Source organism: Asterias rubens, chromosome 17 (genome assembly GCF_902459465.1).
Source record: "Asterias rubens chromosome 17, eAstRub1.3, whole genome shotgun sequence".
In the NCBI taxonomy this organism is placed as follows: Eukaryota; Metazoa; Echinodermata; class Asteroidea; order Forcipulatida; family Asteriidae; genus Asterias; species Asterias rubens.
In genome coordinates this window covers 6189696-6210446 of record NC_047078.1, presented here as the reverse complement: position 1 = coordinate 6210446, position 20751 = coordinate 6189696, and the positions used below count along the sequence as shown (strand labels likewise).

General features: G+C 38.5%; 2 protein-coding genes across 2 annotated transcripts in view; both read left to right on the top strand.

Moving 5' to 3' along the window:
• LOC117301343 (GPN-loop GTPase 1-like) overlaps window positions 1-20751 on the top strand; it is a 54239-nt gene that overhangs the window by 30860 nt on the left and 2628 nt on the right. The window contains exons 11-12 of the mRNA XM_033785256.1: window positions 8274-8366; window positions 10523-10647. Of these exons, the coding sequence (XP_033641147.1) occupies window positions 8274-8366; window positions 10523-10632 (203 nt within the window). The 3' untranslated portion in view covers window positions 10633-10647. The remainder of the gene's footprint in view (window positions 1-8273; window positions 8367-10522; window positions 10648-20751) is intronic.
• Window positions 1009-5684, top strand: LOC117301344. The gene is made up of 8 exons (XM_033785257.1): window positions 1009-1050; window positions 1832-1974; window positions 2680-2767; window positions 3143-3266; window positions 3926-4143; window positions 4664-4830; window positions 5115-5236; window positions 5630-5684. The coding sequence occupies exons 1-6, from the start codon at window positions 1045-1047 to the stop codon at window positions 4802-4804; spliced, it is 720 nt and encodes a 239-aa protein (XP_033641148.1). The 5' UTR covers window positions 1009-1044; the 3' UTR covers window positions 4805-4830; window positions 5115-5236; window positions 5630-5684.

Genomic DNA, 20751 nt, shown 5'->3' with positions numbered 1-20751 from the left:
GTTCAAGTTTCTTCCATGGAGGATGCACATGCTGTGTGTGCATTCCTTGGTTGCGGAATGGATACTGTAGTGACATTGTCAGGGAGTGTTTGTATTCAATCGTATGAATACAAACCAAATTGTATGGTTGTTGTAGACTGGAATGACGAAGGGCCGCACTATGCAAAAGTCAAAGTGATTCTGGTATTTGAGAATAAGGTTAATTTTGTCTTACATCCATGGCACACTATGCATTACAATCGTCACTTGCATGCCTATTCTGTGGCAGAATCTCAAAGTGAATGTGTTATCAAACAGCCACAAGAGCTTAAAGTATGCCGACCATTTCATGTGACAAAGTGTCATGGCAAAGATGATCAATCTTGGTACATCGTAGCTCCATTTAATATCATATGAAAGGTAATAACTCTTTTAGAATTTGTTGTTTACTGTATAAATTATGTTGCTGGTCATTCGTAATGACACTACTATAGGAAGTCCACAGGGTTGTTGTTGAATTGAAGAATTTTAGACGTCTTAAATTATCAAGACAATTAATTGCAGACATTTTGCTTCAGAAATAGCAAAATGTGTTGTGTTGAATGATTCAAATTGAAGTTTCCATTTTCCTGAACATGACACACAGTATCAGATGGAGTAACTCCTCATAATGTTTTATTGTACTTGATGATAATTTGCCCACAGTAGATTATTATGTCAAGTACTGATGATGTGCACATAATTTAAAACTTATAAAAACATAACATTAATTGTTTTGGCTTATTTTCTTGAATACAATATGCTTTCATCCAGATGCAGCAACAAGTAGTGGAGATACAGCTACCAACAGAAATTATGCAAGACATCATGTATTCCAACTCAACTTATACACCTTCGTTGTTCAGTTCATCAACTTCAGACGATCTTCTTGAATTGTCTGCAGGAGGTAACACATCTTGTACTGCACTGGATTTGTCAGATTCAGAGACTTCGACAACCACAATCTGGCCACTAACACAGACCAGGACATGTGCATCACCACCTCTGAAAAGAAAGAAAACTGTTATGTTTGTAAGTTAAAGTTATATCCTTTTTTGAAGACAAAACACTTTACTGACTCTTAATGTAAAAAAGTGAAAACATCATTCTTTATCCGAGAGGTGGTGTAAGTTTCCACTCTTTTTAAAGAGCAGTTCGCTCTACTTTGCTTCTTTATAGTGAAATTTTATTGAAATTCAATCTGAATCAAGTGAAAAAGAAAATGTGTCCACTCTAAAAGCAAATCGTCCCCTGTACCACTCTTTAAAAGTGCCATGTGGGGGACAACTCTTTTTAGAGTGGAACAATTTTACTTAAAATGCACTCTAAAAATGCAGACTAAAGTGAATTGACTGGGGGTGAAGACTTACACCATCACTCGGATAAAGTGTGATGTTTCCACTCTTTTACATTGAGAGAGTAATTTAGAACAAATTAAAGTATATAAAACTCATACTGATCCCAAGTAAACTCCAATCCAAGTTCTTATGAATGCACAGCCAATTCAACTTAAACTACTGAACATTATTGTAGACTATTATGCCCCCAACCATGTAGATCCACTGGGAGGCCCACAAACCTTTGTTTTCTACAGAATTTTATTGAATGACGTTGTCCTTTGTAACATTTGACAATATTTGACTCTTAAGTAAGTCTCCTACAGGGACTAAATTTCATTTCTTGAGTACACATACTGCTGTTTATTTCAAACTATGCACATTTCACTCTCACTTTTGCTCTTTACCGTCTTTAAAGATGTTACAATGTATATCCTTTTGATTGTGAATAGCTTTATACTTTAATTTGTTTTCAGGACACCAAGAAGATCCTCAGTGAGACACCTCAAGGGAGGATTGTTATACAAGACATTGAGAAGAGTGGGTTCCTAACTAAGAAGGTCAAGCACCACCTGGTTAAAATATTGGTTGGCCACTTGATCTCATCGCATGGTAAAAAGTAAGTATACACTTCTTTTAAGTCTTACATACCTTAAACAGTTCAGATGATCTGCTTGGGTAAACCCCATCAAGTTGGTCCATACTATTCTCCAGGTAAGCACAGTGATGTAAAGCACAGTGCACATAAACACGATCTGGGTTGTGATGTATTGCTTCATGCAACGTTTGTATTGTTTGCATGATTGTTTATGTGCAGTTTCCAGCCATATTTCTGCAAGTCGGTAGTTACGATTCCACCTTGTGCTTTGCTTTCAATTACGACGTGATTAATCTGTAATCAGGTTTGTGGACAAGCTACCTGACTGGCTATCGAAATTGGCCGGAGCAGTCTGATTGGTTAAGAATTTGTAAAATATAAATACACTCAATGTGGTTCTCACACACAAGACAATGTAAACTTCAGCTTGGTCAGTTAACGGCTCCCGTCCCCCTACCAGATATTACTGGTATAAACTGGCTCATCACACTATTTTTTTCTTCAAAATATGCACATGTCCTCACTTGGTAATCTTTTTATGTACTGCTCCAGTAAATTCCTGCCGTGACGAAAGTCTGAATCTTTTCTTCAATGTTTCTTAAAGGCATGTATGTATTAATGTGTGCTGCAGCAAAAGAAAATTATTTCTCTATTTTCAAGTTCTAAAATGTTGTATTTTTGTAATTTTTGTAATTTTTGTAATTTTCTGATTTTTGATTATCGCAGCCCAGGAGCATTTGAAAAAAATGCGTTGGCACAGAGTGTCATAACTGCATTTCCATGCTTACGAGACCCACAAGGAATCACAGGATATGTAAGTGACATCGTCATTAGGGAGAGCTTAATCTTTTTACTTTTTACAGGATTTTCACCCAAAATACATATTTGACCAGTGTGACAAGTTCTTTTATAGTTTGCAATTACATGCAGTATGTATTTACATGTAGTATGCACCTCTCTGTTTTCAGTCAAAAAATCTGCAGGTCCCTTAAAAGGTCAATGTTTAATATGTCTATGGTCTTTATTCTGATCACTTATATTTAAAGAAAAATTTCACAATGATGCAAGGAATTCATTTTGCATTTATGGGTAAAAATAGGCTGGCAACGGCTTGCGGTATGTCGTGAAATGTAATGGAAATTATGATAACTTGCAGACATTTATTAATCTTGTTTGTATTGTATTTCAGGAGTCATTTTACACTAAAGGATCACATAGATGTCCAGCCACAGGTTATTTAGAGGAGCACCTCAGGTATGTAAGGAAACACATGCTGGAGACTACAAAGAAAGACCCACAAGGATGTACTACAAGTAAGTAAAATGAACACTAATATCCCCTGTTTTAACTTTTTCTTAAATAAGGTGTCTTAGCAAAAAATTAGAAGGCATCATTTAGCTTAGGTAGTAGGATTGCCCTTCAATCTGAAGCTATATCAAGTTTATTAGGTGCAGTTTCCTTCCTACATAATGATTCAGTACATAAAAAACTCACACTGTTTATAGAGTCATCTCTACTTGAAACATGGGGTGGTAGCCTCAATTTATTTTTAGATATGTACACTGTATAGACCACAACCATATCCCCTTTGTCATACGCCACACCCTCTCACACCTGCCCGTATGCTAAGAAAACCAGGGACACACAAGGTTAAGAGAGAAAACCCATACTAACAACCAATTTAGTGTAGGTCTTAAAATAATGGATAAGGATTACCAGCAGTCATAAGGGGGTCCGTAGGGGGGCCGTTTGGTGAGACAGCATGCAGTCATAGCACATAGATCACATGATGAATTTTCATTATTTTTATTTTTCGGTTTACAAAGTTAGTGGTGTAGTGTCATAAAAGGTTATTATGACATACCATTTGTGATCATTGACTTGAGCTGGGCCTTTGAGATTAAGATTTTTTTAAGACATTGGTTTTCATCTGTGCTGCAACAATTTAACACATTTCCACTTGTATTTATAGCTACACCACAAGCTGTTTTTGAATCTGACAAATTGCCTGAGGTGCCGGAGGATACTCAATCAAAGATTGAGTGGATGAAGAACAATTTAGAACCTGCTGGGCAAGTTAAGGATTACATGTCAACAACAGTCACATATAGACGAGATTGGTTAAAGAACAAGGACAGGACAGTAGCTGCAATTCTTCAGGAGTTCCCCAGACTGCTAGATAAAAATATGGTGAGATCTGGGCCCAATTTCATGGAGCTGCTAACCAAATTGCTTAGCACAGGATAATCTTGCTTAGTAAAACTAGGATACTAGCTAAAATAATATTTAATGTACAATACTTTATAACTGGTTTCCTGCACAGTTTTGATACTCAATAACAATTGTTAAGCAAAATTGTCAGCTTAACAGCTCTGCTAAGCAAATCTTTTTTATACTTAGCAAATTTGTGTGTTTAAGAAGTTTTATGAAATTAGGCCCAGTTTTCAAACTCTTGTTTACCCAGCTGTTGTTTTGTACCTTTATTTCATTTATTTATCTATATATATACTGCTTGTATATACTGCTTGCACACTCATACATGTTAAATTAAATCAAGACAGATTCTTAAAAGGAGACTAATATTTTGAGATAAGTTTCTTCTAGGGAATGAGTACGGAGTAGTAGTTTTATGAAAACACATGACAAATTGTAACCATATGATGTGTGTACAGGGCTTATGTTATAAAAAATGCTTTTGTTTTATATTTAGATTGAACAGGACTATCAGTTGCAGTATCCCACATCTGCTGAAAATATGCACAGTCGATGGGATGCCATGGTTGAGCCCCTCATTGAATTATGGAACAAAGACATGTCCATTATGGAAAGAGGTATTGGAACTACAACCTGATACTGACCTGAAGAAACTGACAACAGGTATAATACATGTAGCAATCAACACTGACACAAAGGGAGGAACTATTCATACTATCAATGAAATAATAAATGAACACAAGGTTCAAAGTTTATTTGCACTGATCGATCTTGTTGGAGCCTTATTTTAATGACAAGCACGTTTGAATTAAAGTAAAACACAATTGTCTCTGGTCAAGGTCACCTTTAAGGTATTCAATAAATGAGCTCTCAGTAAAATTCATTATTTACACGACCTCTAATAGTCTTACCATATGTGAGTTATTATTTATTTCCTCATTTTATAGATGAGAAGGCATGCTTGGCCATGTACATTGTCCCCCTCATTTTGGAAGGCAACATCAGAAAATCGACTGCTGGAAGACGCACCCACAACGAAAGAGTTGGAGCTTTTATTGACAAACAAAAGGTTGGTATCAGTGTTAAAGTAACTATCAAAACGCCTTACACCAATGTCCAAGTTCTTCTCATGGAACCAGCCCAAATCCAAAGTAGTATGCAACCCTGGAATAATTCACAATAACAACATCTACCCTGGCAGGTAACAAACTTGTACTTAGTGATGAAGATCACTTGTTCTTGCTGAGGAACACAAGTTTCAGGGATAACGAATCTAAGATTCAAACCCAACATTCTCATGATTCAGTAACCAGAAGTAATTGAGTCAGGGAGACAAAATGCTTGGCCACAGCACACTAGTAATATTTAAAAGTGTCATACAATACCGAACTCTTTCCCAGGTGATTTTATTATTTAACTTATTTAAGGGTATTAATTCAATTTAAACATTGTTTTCATGCAGGAGATCATCCACATGCCCAGTTACTTGAAGGAAATTGATGAGGTGAAACGCCCACAGCCATGCGTCCTCGTACTTGGCAGTGCTTTAGAAGTTGCAAGTTCATTTGTTATCATAGAGAAGAATGCTTTACCACAAGCTTCACTGCTGGAATCCATTGACGTCTGCTACAAGGCACACTATGTACTTGATTGTAAGTACGAACAAAGATGCCATGCTGCATGGACCTTTCTGGAAAAGTGTGTCTATGAACAGCAAGGTGTTCAAAGTAGGGACAGTTCAACACTAAGAGCTCTTAGAGCATTCCTCTCATTCAAAAAAGTCCTGTAAAATAAGCTAAGGTCACTACCACATGAGGCAGTTTACAGACAGCAGAAAAAATCCTTAAACTTTAAGAAATTGTTCAAAAATTAATGCTTGATTTTCAGAAATGTTTGCCAACAAAATCTGGGTGTATGGGAGGCAGGTAGGGGGGGGGGGCACTGCCTTGTCCCTCCCCTCTTCCTCTTGAGCTATAAACCACTGTCTTTTGTGCTAACCAAGCATTTGGCATGCACAGCATCCAAGTTGCTGTTAATTACCTCATGTGTGCCAAGGTCCTCTAAGATGCCAATTTTTTTGCCAAGATAAGGCAGTTTTACTTTGTTTGCTTTAGTTTTCCCCTACTTTACTAGAAGATATAATGTAGCGTTTGATATTTTCTTATGAAACACATGTATGTATTTATTTCCCACAAAAAAATTAGTTTCAGTAGACCCCTTGCATTGAATTCTGAAGCTCAAACAGCACTCTGGCTGCATAGAAGTGTACACATGTCTCAGTGTACTCATCATATGCAATCGGTTTATTGAAAAAGAGCCTTTACCATAATCGACCTACTGAAGCAAAAGTACTGAAGCAGTCGATATATTTGTCGTTCTAACTCGTTAATGTGCAAAAGGTTTAATAGTTGCAAGTTCATTTGTTATCATAGAGAAGAATGCTTTACCACAGTCTTAACTGCTGGAATCCATTGATGTCGTTACATGGCACACTATGTACTTGAATGTAAGTTCGAACAAATGCCACGCTACATGGACCTTTCCAGAAAAGTGTGTCTATGAACAGCAAGGTGTTCAAAGTAGGGACAGTTCAACACTAAGAGCTCTTAGAGCATTCCTCTCATTCAAAAAAGTCCTGTAAAATAAGCCAAGGTCACTACCACATGAGGCAGTTTACAGACAGCAGAAAAAATCCTTAAACTTTAAGAAATTGTTCAAAAATAATGCTCGAATTTCAGAAATGTTTGCCAACAAAATCTGGGTGGATGGGAGGCAGGTAGGGGAGGGGGAGCACTGCCGTGTCCCACCCCTCTTCCTCTTGAGCTATAAACCTGTCTTTTGTGCTTCCAAGCATTTGGCATGCACAGCATCCAAGTTGCTGTTAATTACCTCATGTGTGCCAAGGTCCTCTAAGATGCCAATTATTTTGCCAAGATAAGGCAGTTTTACTTTGTTTGCTTTAGTTTTCCCCTACTTTACAAAAAGATGTAATGTAGCGTTTGATATTTTCTTATGAAACACATGTATGTATTTATTTATTTATTTTATTTTATTTTTCTTAAACCACAAAAAAAATAGTTCCAGTAGACCCCTTGCATTGAATTCTGAAGCTCAAACAGCACTCTGGCTGCATAGAAGTGTACACATTTCTCAATGTACTCATCATATGCAATCAGTTTATTGAAAAAGAGCCTTTACCATATTAATCGACCCACTGGAGCAAAAGTTTGTTTATGTGTTAGAGTTGTTTTAGATGCAGACATTGCATTGTTTTTATTGTTTGCAAGGAAAACGGTGCATTGTTTCACACACTTTTACTTCGATGTTCAGTATTTTAATGTTTGGGAGTTTGAATAAATGCCTTTTTTAAGGCGAATGCAAAACTACAAAGTGTCATTGCTTATTATTTCATTCCCCAACTGCTGGGAAACCATGGGGTATTGGACCCAACCATTGAGAAAAATGTTCCCAATTACTGGATGAATTAGTGTCCAACTGTTGAGTAGATGTTAATAGGCGCTGCCCTATATATGGGCAAATATTTCAACAAGAATTGGTTAGTTTCATTACCACAAAGTTGGGCAAAAAAAAAATGTTCCCAATTACTGGGTAAATCAGTGACCAACTGTTGAGCAGGTGCATTTTCCAACAATTAGTTAATAGTGTCTGTCCAATATGTGGGCAATTATTTTCAACAACTGTTGGTAATTGTCATAACCCAAAAGTTGGTAAAAAAAGTATATCCAACTAATGCATAAACTATTTGCTAAATTATTGGGCAAGGGCATTGCCCAATGACCGTTGGGTAATAATTGCCCAAATGTTGTACAGGTTGACTATTGATCCAACGTTGGGTAAAAAGTTGGGCATTTTTTTGCCCATTTTTTTTACAGTGCACAGCAACCAATGTACACCACAGCAGTCGTTTCCCACAATGTTTTATACTATCAACAGCTCTCCAATGCTAGTTACCAAGTCAGTTTTTAAGTTAATATTTGTTTTTAGTAATTACCAACTGTGTACCTTCCCTTTAAAAGAGGCATATGGATTTCAGATTAATTTGAAGAACTAACCCCAAAGAGTGAAATGTTACTCATTGATTACAGATTCTAGTGATGCTGAGAGGTCAGCGGTGTCTCTTGGCCTTGGTCTCCATGACGATGAGGATGATGATGATGAAGAGCTGATGGATAAAGATGGTATGTACAGTACAAGATGGAGACTGACATTTGGGAAAGTGCCATTACAAAATATCCGATGTTTTTGCCACAAAAACTCAGAAACTATTCAATAAGTCAATAAGTCTTTTTGCCTCAGCTGCGGCAGGCATCTGGAACTCTCTACCACTTAATCTTAGATCTTGTCTTTGTACCACAAAATTTAAATCTCTTCTCAAAACTTATCTTATGTCACAGGCTTTCAAGGACTAATTTTGTTGTGTCTGTCTTACTTTTGTAACTTTTGTATATTTGCACTTTACAAGTCTTTATTACTATTAAGTGCGTGTGTTTGCATTGAATCACTTGGGTCGTTGAAATGAGGGCGCTCTTCAGGCAGCAAGGACGTGGTTATAATTTCGTCTCCAATTTTGAGCCTCTGTTTTTTTTCTTTTTTTTTCTTTTTTCTTTTTAATCTCTGTAACCGTTTTTCCGAGAAATTTGATTACAAAAAAAAAAAATTATGCATGCTCAAAAAGAAGAAGTGGGTGGGATCTGCAAACGTATACTTTTGATATTGTGTGTGTTTTTCTCTCTCTCATGATACGAGAAGCAATACATAGTCAACTCTGGCACCTTTCTGGTTTCATGTCTCTGCTTACCGCCGATCTATGCGCTTACTCTTACCATCCTTTGCCTACAGAGCAAGTGTCAAATTATGTTGAGCACTAGCTGTGTAAGTGAAGAATGCCTATAACGTATACTCGTGCACAAACAAAAGTTCCATGCTAACCTGTGAAATTTGCTTGACAATTCCCTGCGTCCGTAAGGTCAATTCTTTGCTAACGGTACGCAGAGCCATGAAAATTGGCCCTGATAAGTTGTTTTTATGGCTATAACTTGAATTTTGTGTGCAATATATGTACAACAATAAATTAACAGCAAATACACCGTTTATAAACTGAGAACTCAAAATCTGTACTGCGATGATTTTAATCAGTTCGTTTAATTAGTTTTTATGAAAAATTGAAATAAGATGTAAACATAATGAAGACAAAACTGATCAGAACTGATACATTATAATTTTCTAATGATGCAACTTTAAAAAGTTAATTTCTCATAAATTATTTGTAAAGTGATGATACACTTGACAACATTCACTATGTTGCATCTTTACGTAAAGGATTTGGGTACTTATTCAAAATGTCCATAGATTTACATTAAACTTACAGGGTTTGAAGATAATGATAGTGGAAAGCTTCCCTTCGAATATTACTAACTAAGGTTGTGCAGTTTTTGAGAAATGAGTAAAACAAGTCACAAAATCATTTTGGTCTCATGAGACCAAAATGATTTTAGCATGTAAAATCCCCTTAACCAGTTATGATATTATACCAAAACCATAGCATAACTGGTTAATACGTTTTTACATGCTAAAACTGAGACAAAATTATTACTTTTACTCATTTCTCAAAAACTACAGCACCTCAGTACGTAAAATTTCAAGGGAAGCTTTCTACTATCATAATCTTCAAACTGTGTAAATTTAATGTAAATCTGTGCACATTGTGTTTTTTGTTTGGAAAAAGTACATAGACCCTTTAAAGGCACTGGACTTCAAAATATACATAAGCACAAAAATGTAATTGGTAACAAGGGAACAGAGAGCTTTTGATAGTATAAAACATTGTGAGAAACACCTCCCTCTGAATTAATATAGTTTTTGAGAAAGAGGTAATTTCTCAGAAAGACTTCACGCCTCTGAAAGCACACAAATTTGTGCAACAAGGATGTTTTTTCTTTGATTATTTTCTTGCGGCCACAGCTACCATAAAAATATTCGCGACTTCCTGCTTGGTGAGCCGATTGTGTCGCTCATGACTTTTCGCGACAACTTAATTTACCTAAGAAACACAACCAGCACCAGTGACACAATTCTTCAATCCTTTCAGGGGGAATTTTGATATATTGCGCCTGTGGCAAAAAATATGCTGCAATGCATCTTGGGAATTCAACACTAGTCGCTACTAGTGTTAAAGTTGAGACTATTTGAGGCGCGACTATTCGAGTAGTAAAATTTCACTAGTCGCCCAGGCCTAGTGTCCATTGTCTTTAAACATAAATACAAAGCAATGTTGTTAAAAAATTATACAAATTTGTCTGAAAACATTTGTTTACTTTTTTTTATTTGTTAACAGAAGAAGAAGAACTTCGAGAAGCAGAGTCATTCAAGCGATTCCTCCAGAGCCAAGAGGCTCATCAAACTTGCCAATCAAATCAAGATACGGATACAAAACCAGGGACTTGAAACCAAGACTAGCCTGTAAGTTCAAATCAATTCAGTTATTTATAAAATCAGACTTGACAAGAGACTAACTCAAGAGCCAAGAGGCTCATCAAACATGCCAATCAAATCAAGATACATATACCAAACCAGGGACTTGAAACCAAGACTAGCCTGTAAGTTCAAATCAATTCAGTTATATATAAAATCAGACTTTACAAGAGACTAACTCAAGAGCCAAGAGGCTCGTCAAACATGCCAATCAAATCAAGATACATATACCAAACCAGGGACTTGAAACCAAGACTAGCTTGTAAGTTAACCTCTTTTCAGTCAATTATAAAAAGAGTCTTGAAAAGAGACTAACCCAAGCCACATTGGTTTCAACAAAATAAAGTAAGTATTTGCACACAATTTATTTAAAAAGGTGTGTCAGGTCCGAGTTGTCTATTGCACTGGATCTAAGGTCTGGGCCAAATTTCATAAAACTGTTTAGCAGAAATCAGAATCCCTCATGGCCTAGCAGTTTATTAATCAAATGTAAGTTCTGGTGATTAAGTCATCAGGGCTGTGGTTGAATCCTGGTCGTGACACTTGTGTCCTTGAGCAAGATATTTTACTATAATTTGCTTCTCTTCACCCAGAGGTATAAATGGGTACCTGTGAGGGTAGATGTTGATCATGTGTTTTAAAAAGCTTGTGAAGTGCCATGGCAGCTCAAGGTTGTTTACTCCCCAGAAAGCTGAGGAAGATTAAAGCACTGTTATTGGCCACATGACGTGATATTGGCCCAATGACGTGATATTGGCCCAATGACGTGATATTGGCCCAATGACGTATTGTAAAATGTGCTGTATAAGAACTAGTTATTATTATTGTATTTAGAAATGAAGGGTGTATTGACAGCTTAATTTCCATAGGAGTTACCCAGGAATTTAGTGGGGAATTCCTTAGAGAAGTAGTAAAGTGTAAAGGGGGCTTCTTGCATGTAATTCAAATCTTAAGACTTATTCACAATTGAAATTTGGGAAACCTGTAAATCCCAGACTTACCATGTCAAAATACCTTAAAATATCCTACTCAAAATGTTTTGTGTCAATAATTTAAATATAATATCTCTTACAATCGGATAAAAAAAATACACCTTTACCCGTAAAACTTTCTCGTGTTACTCCCAAAAATATGGAATACCGTCCAAAATAGTAAAAGATTACAAGAAATGTATTGCTAAGAATTAAAAGATATTTACAGTCTTCATTTCTGAGACCATTTTAAGATAAAACATCTGTTTCCATTCCTTGTCCTTTGTTGTCTGTAATACGAGCAATTCACAATGAAGTACGCCCTCTAGAGGCTATTTTCCTCAAAAGCTGTCAACCAGAATGAGTCACGCTCGGCCGGTTTGTAACCTTTAATGGCTGATGAGATGAATGTGAACAACAAAAAAACATTCATCAGCCCTGCAAGAAAATTACAGTAAATTGAACTTTACTGCATTGCAAATCATGACTGAACTTTAACAATCAGAGTAATCTTTTTCCCCTATGATGCTCTTCACAAATAGCCCGAACATCTGACATCAACACTGTGAGGCTTGTGATCGTTATGCCAGAGATCGTTATGCCAGAGATCTACTGTTGAGTGTGTATACAACAACCTTTGACCCCTCATCATTTCACATTGCTCTCCTGGTTCTGGAGATTCGCAATTAAATCAGACTTACATGTGTAAACGTGAAAGCCATTACTTGTCCCTATCCTTACGGATAAGGACAGGGGACCAGTTTATCTCTTGATTAATGCCAGATACAGTGTACCTGCCTGACCAGTACCTTTGACCTCGCGCTCATTTCACGCGAAGATTCGCAGTAAATTCCTGTGTACATGTACACATACATAGTGAATAAAACATCACTACATTGTGTACACAACATTATGCACACGCTGCATGCAGTCGATCAAAAATGCAAGCTGTGAAATTACATTACCTCGGACCGCTCATAAATCAGGTATGGAAAGCTGACGTCACTGCATTTCTTTCTGATGAAATCAATCAATCAATCAATCAATGATAAACAATTGATATAGCGCCTAAATCAAAAGTTTGCTTAAAGGCGCTGAGGCACAGAAGAAATAAAAAGTCATTGATGGTAGGGCTCCTGAAACAAGTGGGCTTTCAGAAGTGCCTTGAATGTGTTGAGTGATGTTGTGTCCCTGATGTGACAAGTGGCCTCTCTCTCTGGCAAGCTGTAGAGGGCGCCTTGTATTCCATGTTGATCTCAGGTTTGCTTTAGACTTCCTCCATTCTTGATTTACTCTATGGAGAGAAAAACAACACCAAACAACAAACGTTTACTTCTACATCAGTCAAATAATATGTGCAACGCTTTTTTGGGAGTAATCATAGCATTCTTTGACAACTAAATAAGTTGTCTGGCATGAGAGTTAGCTATTTCAATGACTTGTAACCTCTGTACATACATGTAGTGTATGCTTTGCTAACAAGTGGTCCATAAAATTGTGTATTTTTCCATGGGACAAATATCATGCCTGTAATATAAAGTTGAGTGAGATTGGGATGGCCCTTTGCCTAAGTTACTAGATGCACGATTTATGAAATTTTGCATCATACTTTTTCCTTGTGTTTCTTCCCTCCATGGCCTCGGCTTTTCCTCCTTCTCTCGGACTTCCTCTCGCTAGTCTGTCTCTTCTGAGGAGTCTCTGCTTCCGCATTGAACGCATCCCTGTCCGATATTCTGCCCGACGTACCCGGTCTGTCTTCCTGCGCAAAAGTCGTTCTATCCCTGTAATAACCGTCGTCCAAACTTTGTCCCCTCATATGATGGAAACCATCTCGGAGGCTCCGCCTTTCGTTACCATAGTAACCACCACGATGCAGCCCACTGGTATCCCGTCTATCAAGGGTTTCATGCATGTGTCCATGTGTCCTTACGGGAATAGGTGAAGGGACCAGTGAGCAAGACGGCTGGGCTAAGAAGTCGTTCATCTGGGGAGGAAGGTATTGATACGGGTAGGGAAGATGCTGAGGATACTCTCTTGAGTAAGGCACGTCTTCAGGTTGCATCGGGTGAACTCTTGACCCGCGATAGTCTCTCGAATCAGTCTGAAAATATTATTGTTAAAATAGTATTATTATTATTATTACTTGAGGATTAATATTAAACAGCCGTCCCATAAAGGTAATCCCCTGGCTGCCGCTTCCCAGGTTGTAATGGGTGTGTTCATTTAGCTTACCTGGGTTGAACCCGGTCTGCCCCCGGTGCATTCGAATAGCTTCAACGTCGTTCCAGGGGCTTACCCGGGTCAGCCCCCAGTGGAGTGGGTCACTTTGGGGTGACCCAAGGTGCATGACGTTACCACGAGAGGGCAAGTGTGATCGTTCGATTAGCATTTCTCAGGGGCTCACCCTAGTGACCCATGGAAGCTAATCGAACGCACCCATTGTAAATTTGGGTGTGATCCCTTGCTATAAGGTAGTTACAGGTTGAATGGCTTCTGACTGGCACCTCGTACATAGGTATTGACTAATTGGGAGACCGCCAACATAATGCTGGATAGCTCAGTTGGTAGAGAGCCGGTTTGTTAATCTGATGGTCGTTGGTTCGAGTCAGACTCTTGCAAATCATTGAGATTTTATGAAATTCTTGGAAAGGGAGAGGTAAGAACGAGCTAGAAAATGAATGTGTTCTTACTTGGAATGGAACGCAGGCCATTTTGTTACTGTGAAGACTACTTCCACTGATTGAAGCCACTCTGGATTTGTGTCTTCTCGTTTCCTTTGGCTTGTCCGTCATAGGTCTGACATAACTGGAATCTCTAACAACCTAGTGCAAGAACAAATTAAGACAAAATGCATTTCAGTAAAAGTGTCAAAGATTTAGCACTTTAATGACTTACTAGTAATAAATAAATATCTGCATGAGCTTTCGTAGCAACAGCTACAGGCACTTCATCAGATGCAACGAAGAAAAACAAACTTCAAACAATTGTCACTTAGTGCGACTTTCTACAAAAACTTGAACACCAAATTTTTTTTAGGAATCTTTGAAGACGTTGGTGGACGTTGGTGTCTTACACCTGATGAGGTGTTAGGGCGGAAGGCAAAGTGGTGCACTCAAGTGATGGGACAAGGAGGTCTATACAACGCAGTTACAGACGGTCTGCCAATGGGTACATGTCGTGTCAGAGGTCACCCTAGACTGCGCTGGATAGACAATGTGACAAAGTGGAGTGGTAGAAGTGTGCAAGAGGCTGAGAAGAGCAGCAGCGATTGAAAGAGAACATGTTTAGAGAGAATCTCCCCGTGTATCTACACTACCCAACTTGCCTGGTTTGGACTCATAGTGAGAGTGGAAAACAGCCACTTCCAAAATGCATCCTGTTTGAAACAGTATCTGGGATAAATAGACGGGATAGGCCATGGCAGAGATGGGTAAACAACATCATCGCATACAGCACCTTCTACCTGGGCCCTCTGCAAATTTTTTTGCTAAGCAAAAATTCAGTGGGGCACCAGTTGCAACAATGTGTACTTTGGCTGACAACCAGTTTCTGTTGAAGCAAGATTTTGGCTTGATGGCTTAATGAAATTGAGCCCTGGAACACTGAAGAGCACAAGATAGGCAGAAATGGAGAGTAAACATTCATGGAGACACGTACCTTGTGTTGCAAGACTACATTGCCGCTGCGTCTCAGCGCCGTCGGCGATTCAGAACGACCACGCCTCCTTCTCTGTGGTGATTGCATCTCGCCCACCAGACTACCTGGCCCTGGTCCAATCATTCCTAGATTCCTCCATTGCAACATCCGTTGGTCTAGCCCCGGACTCCGTCCACCCATTCCCCTGGAAAAGATAATAATAATAATAATAATAATAAAGACTTGTAACGCCACATATCCACCCACCCTGCTGGGTGTTCAAGGCGCAGTTAAACCAAAATCAAAACGTAGGAAAGCAGACACAACAAAATTAGTCCTTGAAAACCTGTGATATAAGATAAGCTTTAAAAAGACAAGATCTAAGAGTTAGTGGTAGAGAGTTCCAGATGTGTGGCGCAGCTGAAGAAAAATACCTGTCACCCCATGAGTGTCGAGACTTGGGTTCAAGATGAGGGCCCAAGCAAAAATTAGTATGGAACTAGCTTATAACAACATAAATTACATGGTATTTTGGCTGGTAATAGCTGTTCTACTGAACAATATTTTTTTGGGAGCTAAGCATTGTAGAGCTTTTAAGCAGAACATGGATTTTTTACAGCCAAACTGAGCATGAAGGTGTAAAATTACTTGCTGTCAACAAACTATCCCAATTGGAGAATACTTCTACCCTGTTTGGAACCCATGAAGATATGCATCTAAATGGATGATATAACTTACGGATCGTTAAAACCTGTGTCTCCTCTGTGGTAATGTCCATTGGTGTCGTGCATCGGGTCGCAGCCTAGCTCAGTGCAGTTGGTCGCATCAGACTGAGTGTTACATGTAGAACCAAGGTTGCGATCATTGTTGTTTAGAGGCTGAGAAAATAAATAAACAAACAAACAATGTACCGCTGAATGAATCTCTAAAGGCCGAGTCACACTGCAGCGATAAAGAAAATGATTACGATAACGAAGCAAGGAGAACACATTTTATTGGTTGAATGCACTTGTGCGTATTCTGCGTGGAGCAACTCAACAAATAGAATGTGTTCTTTTTGCATCGTGATCGTTATCGCTGCAGTGTGCCTCGGCCTTAAGAGTGATTTGCGGTAACTCTGTGTGAAACCTCTTTTGAGTAGTGTTGGTTCTGAAAAGAAAAAGTGGTCGTGCTCTGATCATCTTCTTCCATTTTCCTCAGGACTATGAGATCTTACTACTGTGTGGATTTCCTCTTTGAGAATTTGTCTTGCTATTTATTCTACTGCCGGGTAGTGGACTTTTGAGTTTGGAAGACTACTTAGTACTGAAAAGAACTGTCCGGCATATTTACTACAACCTGGGCTTAGTGGATAGAAGGGACTTCACTGCCCCTGAGTGAGTTAACTAGTCTCAAGGTGTTCTCTGTACTTCTTTAAAAACAGCTATTGATAACCAGCGATGCCCAGTAAGCTGGTTCCAAAAAGTCGACTAGTGTAGTACAAAGATCTTTGACTAGACAGAGTTCGGGCTAACTTTAGTTGAAGTAATTGAGGGAAATTTGCATCGGGGATAAAGAGTATTAATTTTTAATTTTTTACCCGTTAAACCGATGTGTGTTTAAAGCCATTGGACACTTTCGGTAAACAGTGATTGTTCAAAAGCCCACACTTCGTGTATCACAACTGATATAGAAAATAACAAACCAGTGAAAATTTAGGCTCAATCGGTCATCGAAGTCGGGAGAAAATAACAGGGAAAACCGACCCTTGTTTCTGCACGTTTCGCCGTGACATGACATGTGTTTAAAATAAATCCGTAATTTTTGACAACGAGAATTGATAATTGTTTTAATGTTTTCTCGAAAAGTAAAGCATTTCATGGAATAATATTTTAAGAGAAGTCTTTCACCATTACCTTAAGTTATTTGTAAATCTGTGATTTTTTCTTTTTCTGTGCTGAAAGTGTATAATGGCTTTAATAGCACAGGTGAGTTGGTAAGACACTGCTTTACAACTGCAAAGGTTGTGGGTTCAAATCCTACACGAGCGACTAGTAATATGCCTGTGATTTTTTTTCCACAGAGCTCAGGAAAGTACTGAGTATACAGTGCTAACACACATCGGTGTGTATGGGTAAAAAAAACAAAAAATTGTATTGTCGAACTATGTTCAACAACAGTCTTTGCGCAAACTGGTTGCTAGCTATAACTCACCTGTACAAGGACTAATGCATGTCCCGTGTCATCCAATGCACTCGTTGTGGGACTAGTAGATGTCGTTAACAAGGAGTCATCAGATTTTCTCTGCTGCAGCTAAATTCAAACAAGAAGAAATATTTTAGTTTCACTTGTAGCCGTATATAGGATTTTTAGTTTGTGGTGACACCGTGTGTGTATCTACTTGCCAGGTAGAGTTTGTTCTTAGAGAACTGTCTTTCTTTATTCTACTACCGCGGAGTAGATTTACCGGATGGTTGGGAGACTTCTTACTTCTGAAAAGAACTGTCCTACTTTTAACTACTAGGTGGTCGGAAGTTATAGAAAATAGGGTGGGACTACTAGCTTATAGGATTGTAATTAACTGCACTAGCGCGGAGTCAGTTCTTGGATTGGTCTTGGATTGTTCTGGATTGGTCTTGGATTGTTCTTGGATTGTTCTTGGATTGGTCTTGAATTGTTCTTGGATTGGTCTTGTTGTTAATCTGCTGAGTACAGGCCTCTTAGAAGCTGAATTTCCTTTGGATGTCGTACTTTAGCGGTCAGGTGGTATCTTGCTTTGCATTCCACTTCATGGGACCCTGTACAAATCCTACCGGGGGCACTATGTGGATTGGGTTGGTTTCCCCCGGAATGGTTCTCTGAGATTTTCCTCCCGCGTCTAAAACTGAAACTTCCTTCATTGCCCTCTCTCCATTGGGTTCTTGGCAAGTACAGTGATTAATTTTCTGATAGTTCGCTTTTCTGATGGTTCTTGGCTTCACACCCAGAATTAATAAATGAAATGAAAGGTGCAAAGGTGCTAAGGTGCTGGCACAGGAACACATAATCGGACTGTTAACTGTTCACAAGATGCTCTTTGAACTTCGTTTCTTACCTTCTTCCTTATCTTCTTTTTCCTGTGGTTTTTCCTCGCATGTAAGATGGTATTCCTGACATCGTGGCTCAAGATTAAGTACATCACAAAGAAACATACCCCCTGGAATAAGAAGGGCAAAACATTACAGGGAAAGCTCCATTAAAGAAGAAGGCTAAAATGAAACATCCATACCCCCTGGAATAAGAAGGGCAAAACATTACAGGGAAAGCTCCATAAAAGAAGAAGGCTAAAATGAAACATCCATACCCCCTGGAATAAGAAGGGCAAAACATTACAGGGAAAGCTCCATTAAAGAAGAAGGCTAAAATGAAACAGCCTTTTCATTTGACGCCTACACCTCTTATCTCAACAACAAACCTGTGACAATTTGAGCTCAATCGGTTGTGAAGTTGCGAGATAATAATACAAGACTCTCACCAGTATGAGTGCTGAGACAGCAAACACTTGTTGTAGGATGTCATCTTGGAACTGGAATGAGGCAATTCCGAAAGCCCAACAGAGAGAGAGAAGAATTAAAGTGACTACATTGGATCTCACACCATCCCTGAAAATTAAGATAATCATAAAGAAGGCGCGGTTCAGTTTAACCCTACTTTGAGGTTGAAGGAATACTTTGGTAGCGGAAGGAGAGTACATGTATCTCGACGATAACAAGAATGTCTAATAATAATATAGTGACTTCATATAGCGCACAGTTCCATCACGCATATGCAAAGCATGTAATATAAACATAAAGACTAAACTTGATCGTATTGACACAGCCTTTTTGGTATGACCTTTTTGACATAACCTTAGGTTACTCACATTGCTCGTTGCTTAGTGTGGTTACCCACTGTTGTATCAGTGTGAACGTCCGTTCCCGTGGTGACGCTCTTTCCAGAGATGTAGACCAGCAAGAAAATGTTTGTCTGGTATTCAGAAGAAGAAATAAATATGTTTCGGTTAGAAATAAATCTTGTCTATAAAATTATCTTAAGCAATCATATCATCATCATTTCTTGAAATCATACTTCATAGTTGTAACAAATGTGTTTGGTACCCACCAAAAGAGGGCGCTGTTTACAGACCTGATTAAACATGGCTTCTCCATAATAGTTATTTCAATCTTGTGTGTCCCTAAAAATGTGTCAACCCCATACATCTAAGGACAACACAATATTTTGACAATCATTTTGGTAATAAATAATTAGTTTTTTATACAGCACATAGTTCTTATTTAGCACAAATTTGACCAAAATGTATCGGTGCGCTTTACATCATTGCACCAATAACATTCCTTTAATCTGTCTCGGCTCCCTGGGGAGTATTCAGCCCAGGGCCGAATTTCATAGCGCTGCTTAACGGTAAGCAAATTTGCGTGCTTACTGTAGCAGAAAAATTTGCTTAAGCCTAAGCGTATTTCACAGGTTAGCAGAAAAAATGGACGGCCATGTTGCGTGTTTACCGTGGATTTGCATTGTGACGTCATTTATTTTCCGTGCGGTAAGCACCGGAAGGTTGGCATGCCTTTTCGTGTGCTTACGGTTAGCAGCGCTATGAAATTGGGCCCGGGCTGTCGTAGCGCTCTGAGGGCCTTTTTCATACTCAATATCAACCTCTACCCTCACAGGTACCCATTTATACCCCTGGGTGAAGAGAAGCAATTATAGTAAAATATCTTGCTCAAGGACACAAGTGTCATGACCGGGATTTTAACCTACACCCCAAAAACTTGACCACCAGAACTTGATTTTGATATGTAAACCATGACACCCTGTGACACTCCAAGGCACTTTACGCAAGCACCGGCACCGGCCCGTTTTGGGGTGTTTTCCCTCAGTCGCAGTTGCGTTGTCAGGGCTCACTCTAAACATCAGCCCGACGTACATTGTCAAGTAAAAAAAAATATGTTCTAGTAATTAAGACTCCATCCCTTACCAGTGCAGGTAGACCTATAGAGACAACCAATCCAGTTAGAACGTAATTTCTAATCCAACATCTGTCAAAGAAAAAAAAAAAGAAACTGACTGTATAATTTCAACCTCTCCTGGTCTTCATTTACATCAACAATTTAAACCTGTTCAAAATTTTGAAAATATTTACACATTTCACCAAATGTTAAAGCCTTATGTCAAAGTTTAACAAGTGTTCTTTTTTAGTTCACTTAATAATTATTAACAAAAATACATATATATATATAGCCCTTTTTCCGGTGAATAAAGGCCAGCCTCTTCACACTATGATTGTTTACCTACTAACCAAAAAGTACCTTTGAAATAAATGCAACAAATTGTCTTTTCGGTAGGATTTTAAACCTTGCATGGTGGAAATAACATAATGGAAAGGGGTGCGGTAACACCATGAGTTGGGGTGGTTCTGAAAAGAACTGTTGGTTTCAACTCTTTTCAAGTTGTCATTATTCCCCTCTTT

Coding starts and splice junctions, on each gene's coding strand:
- LOC117301344 (XM_033785257.1), top strand. Junction 2,768..3,142: donor CACAAGGAATCACAGGATAT/GTAAGTGACATC, acceptor ATTGTATTTCAG/GAGTCATTTTACACTAAAGG. Junction 4,144..4,663: donor GACTGCTAGATAAAAATATG/GTGAGATCTGGG, acceptor TTTTATATTTAG/ATTGAACAGGACTATCAGTT.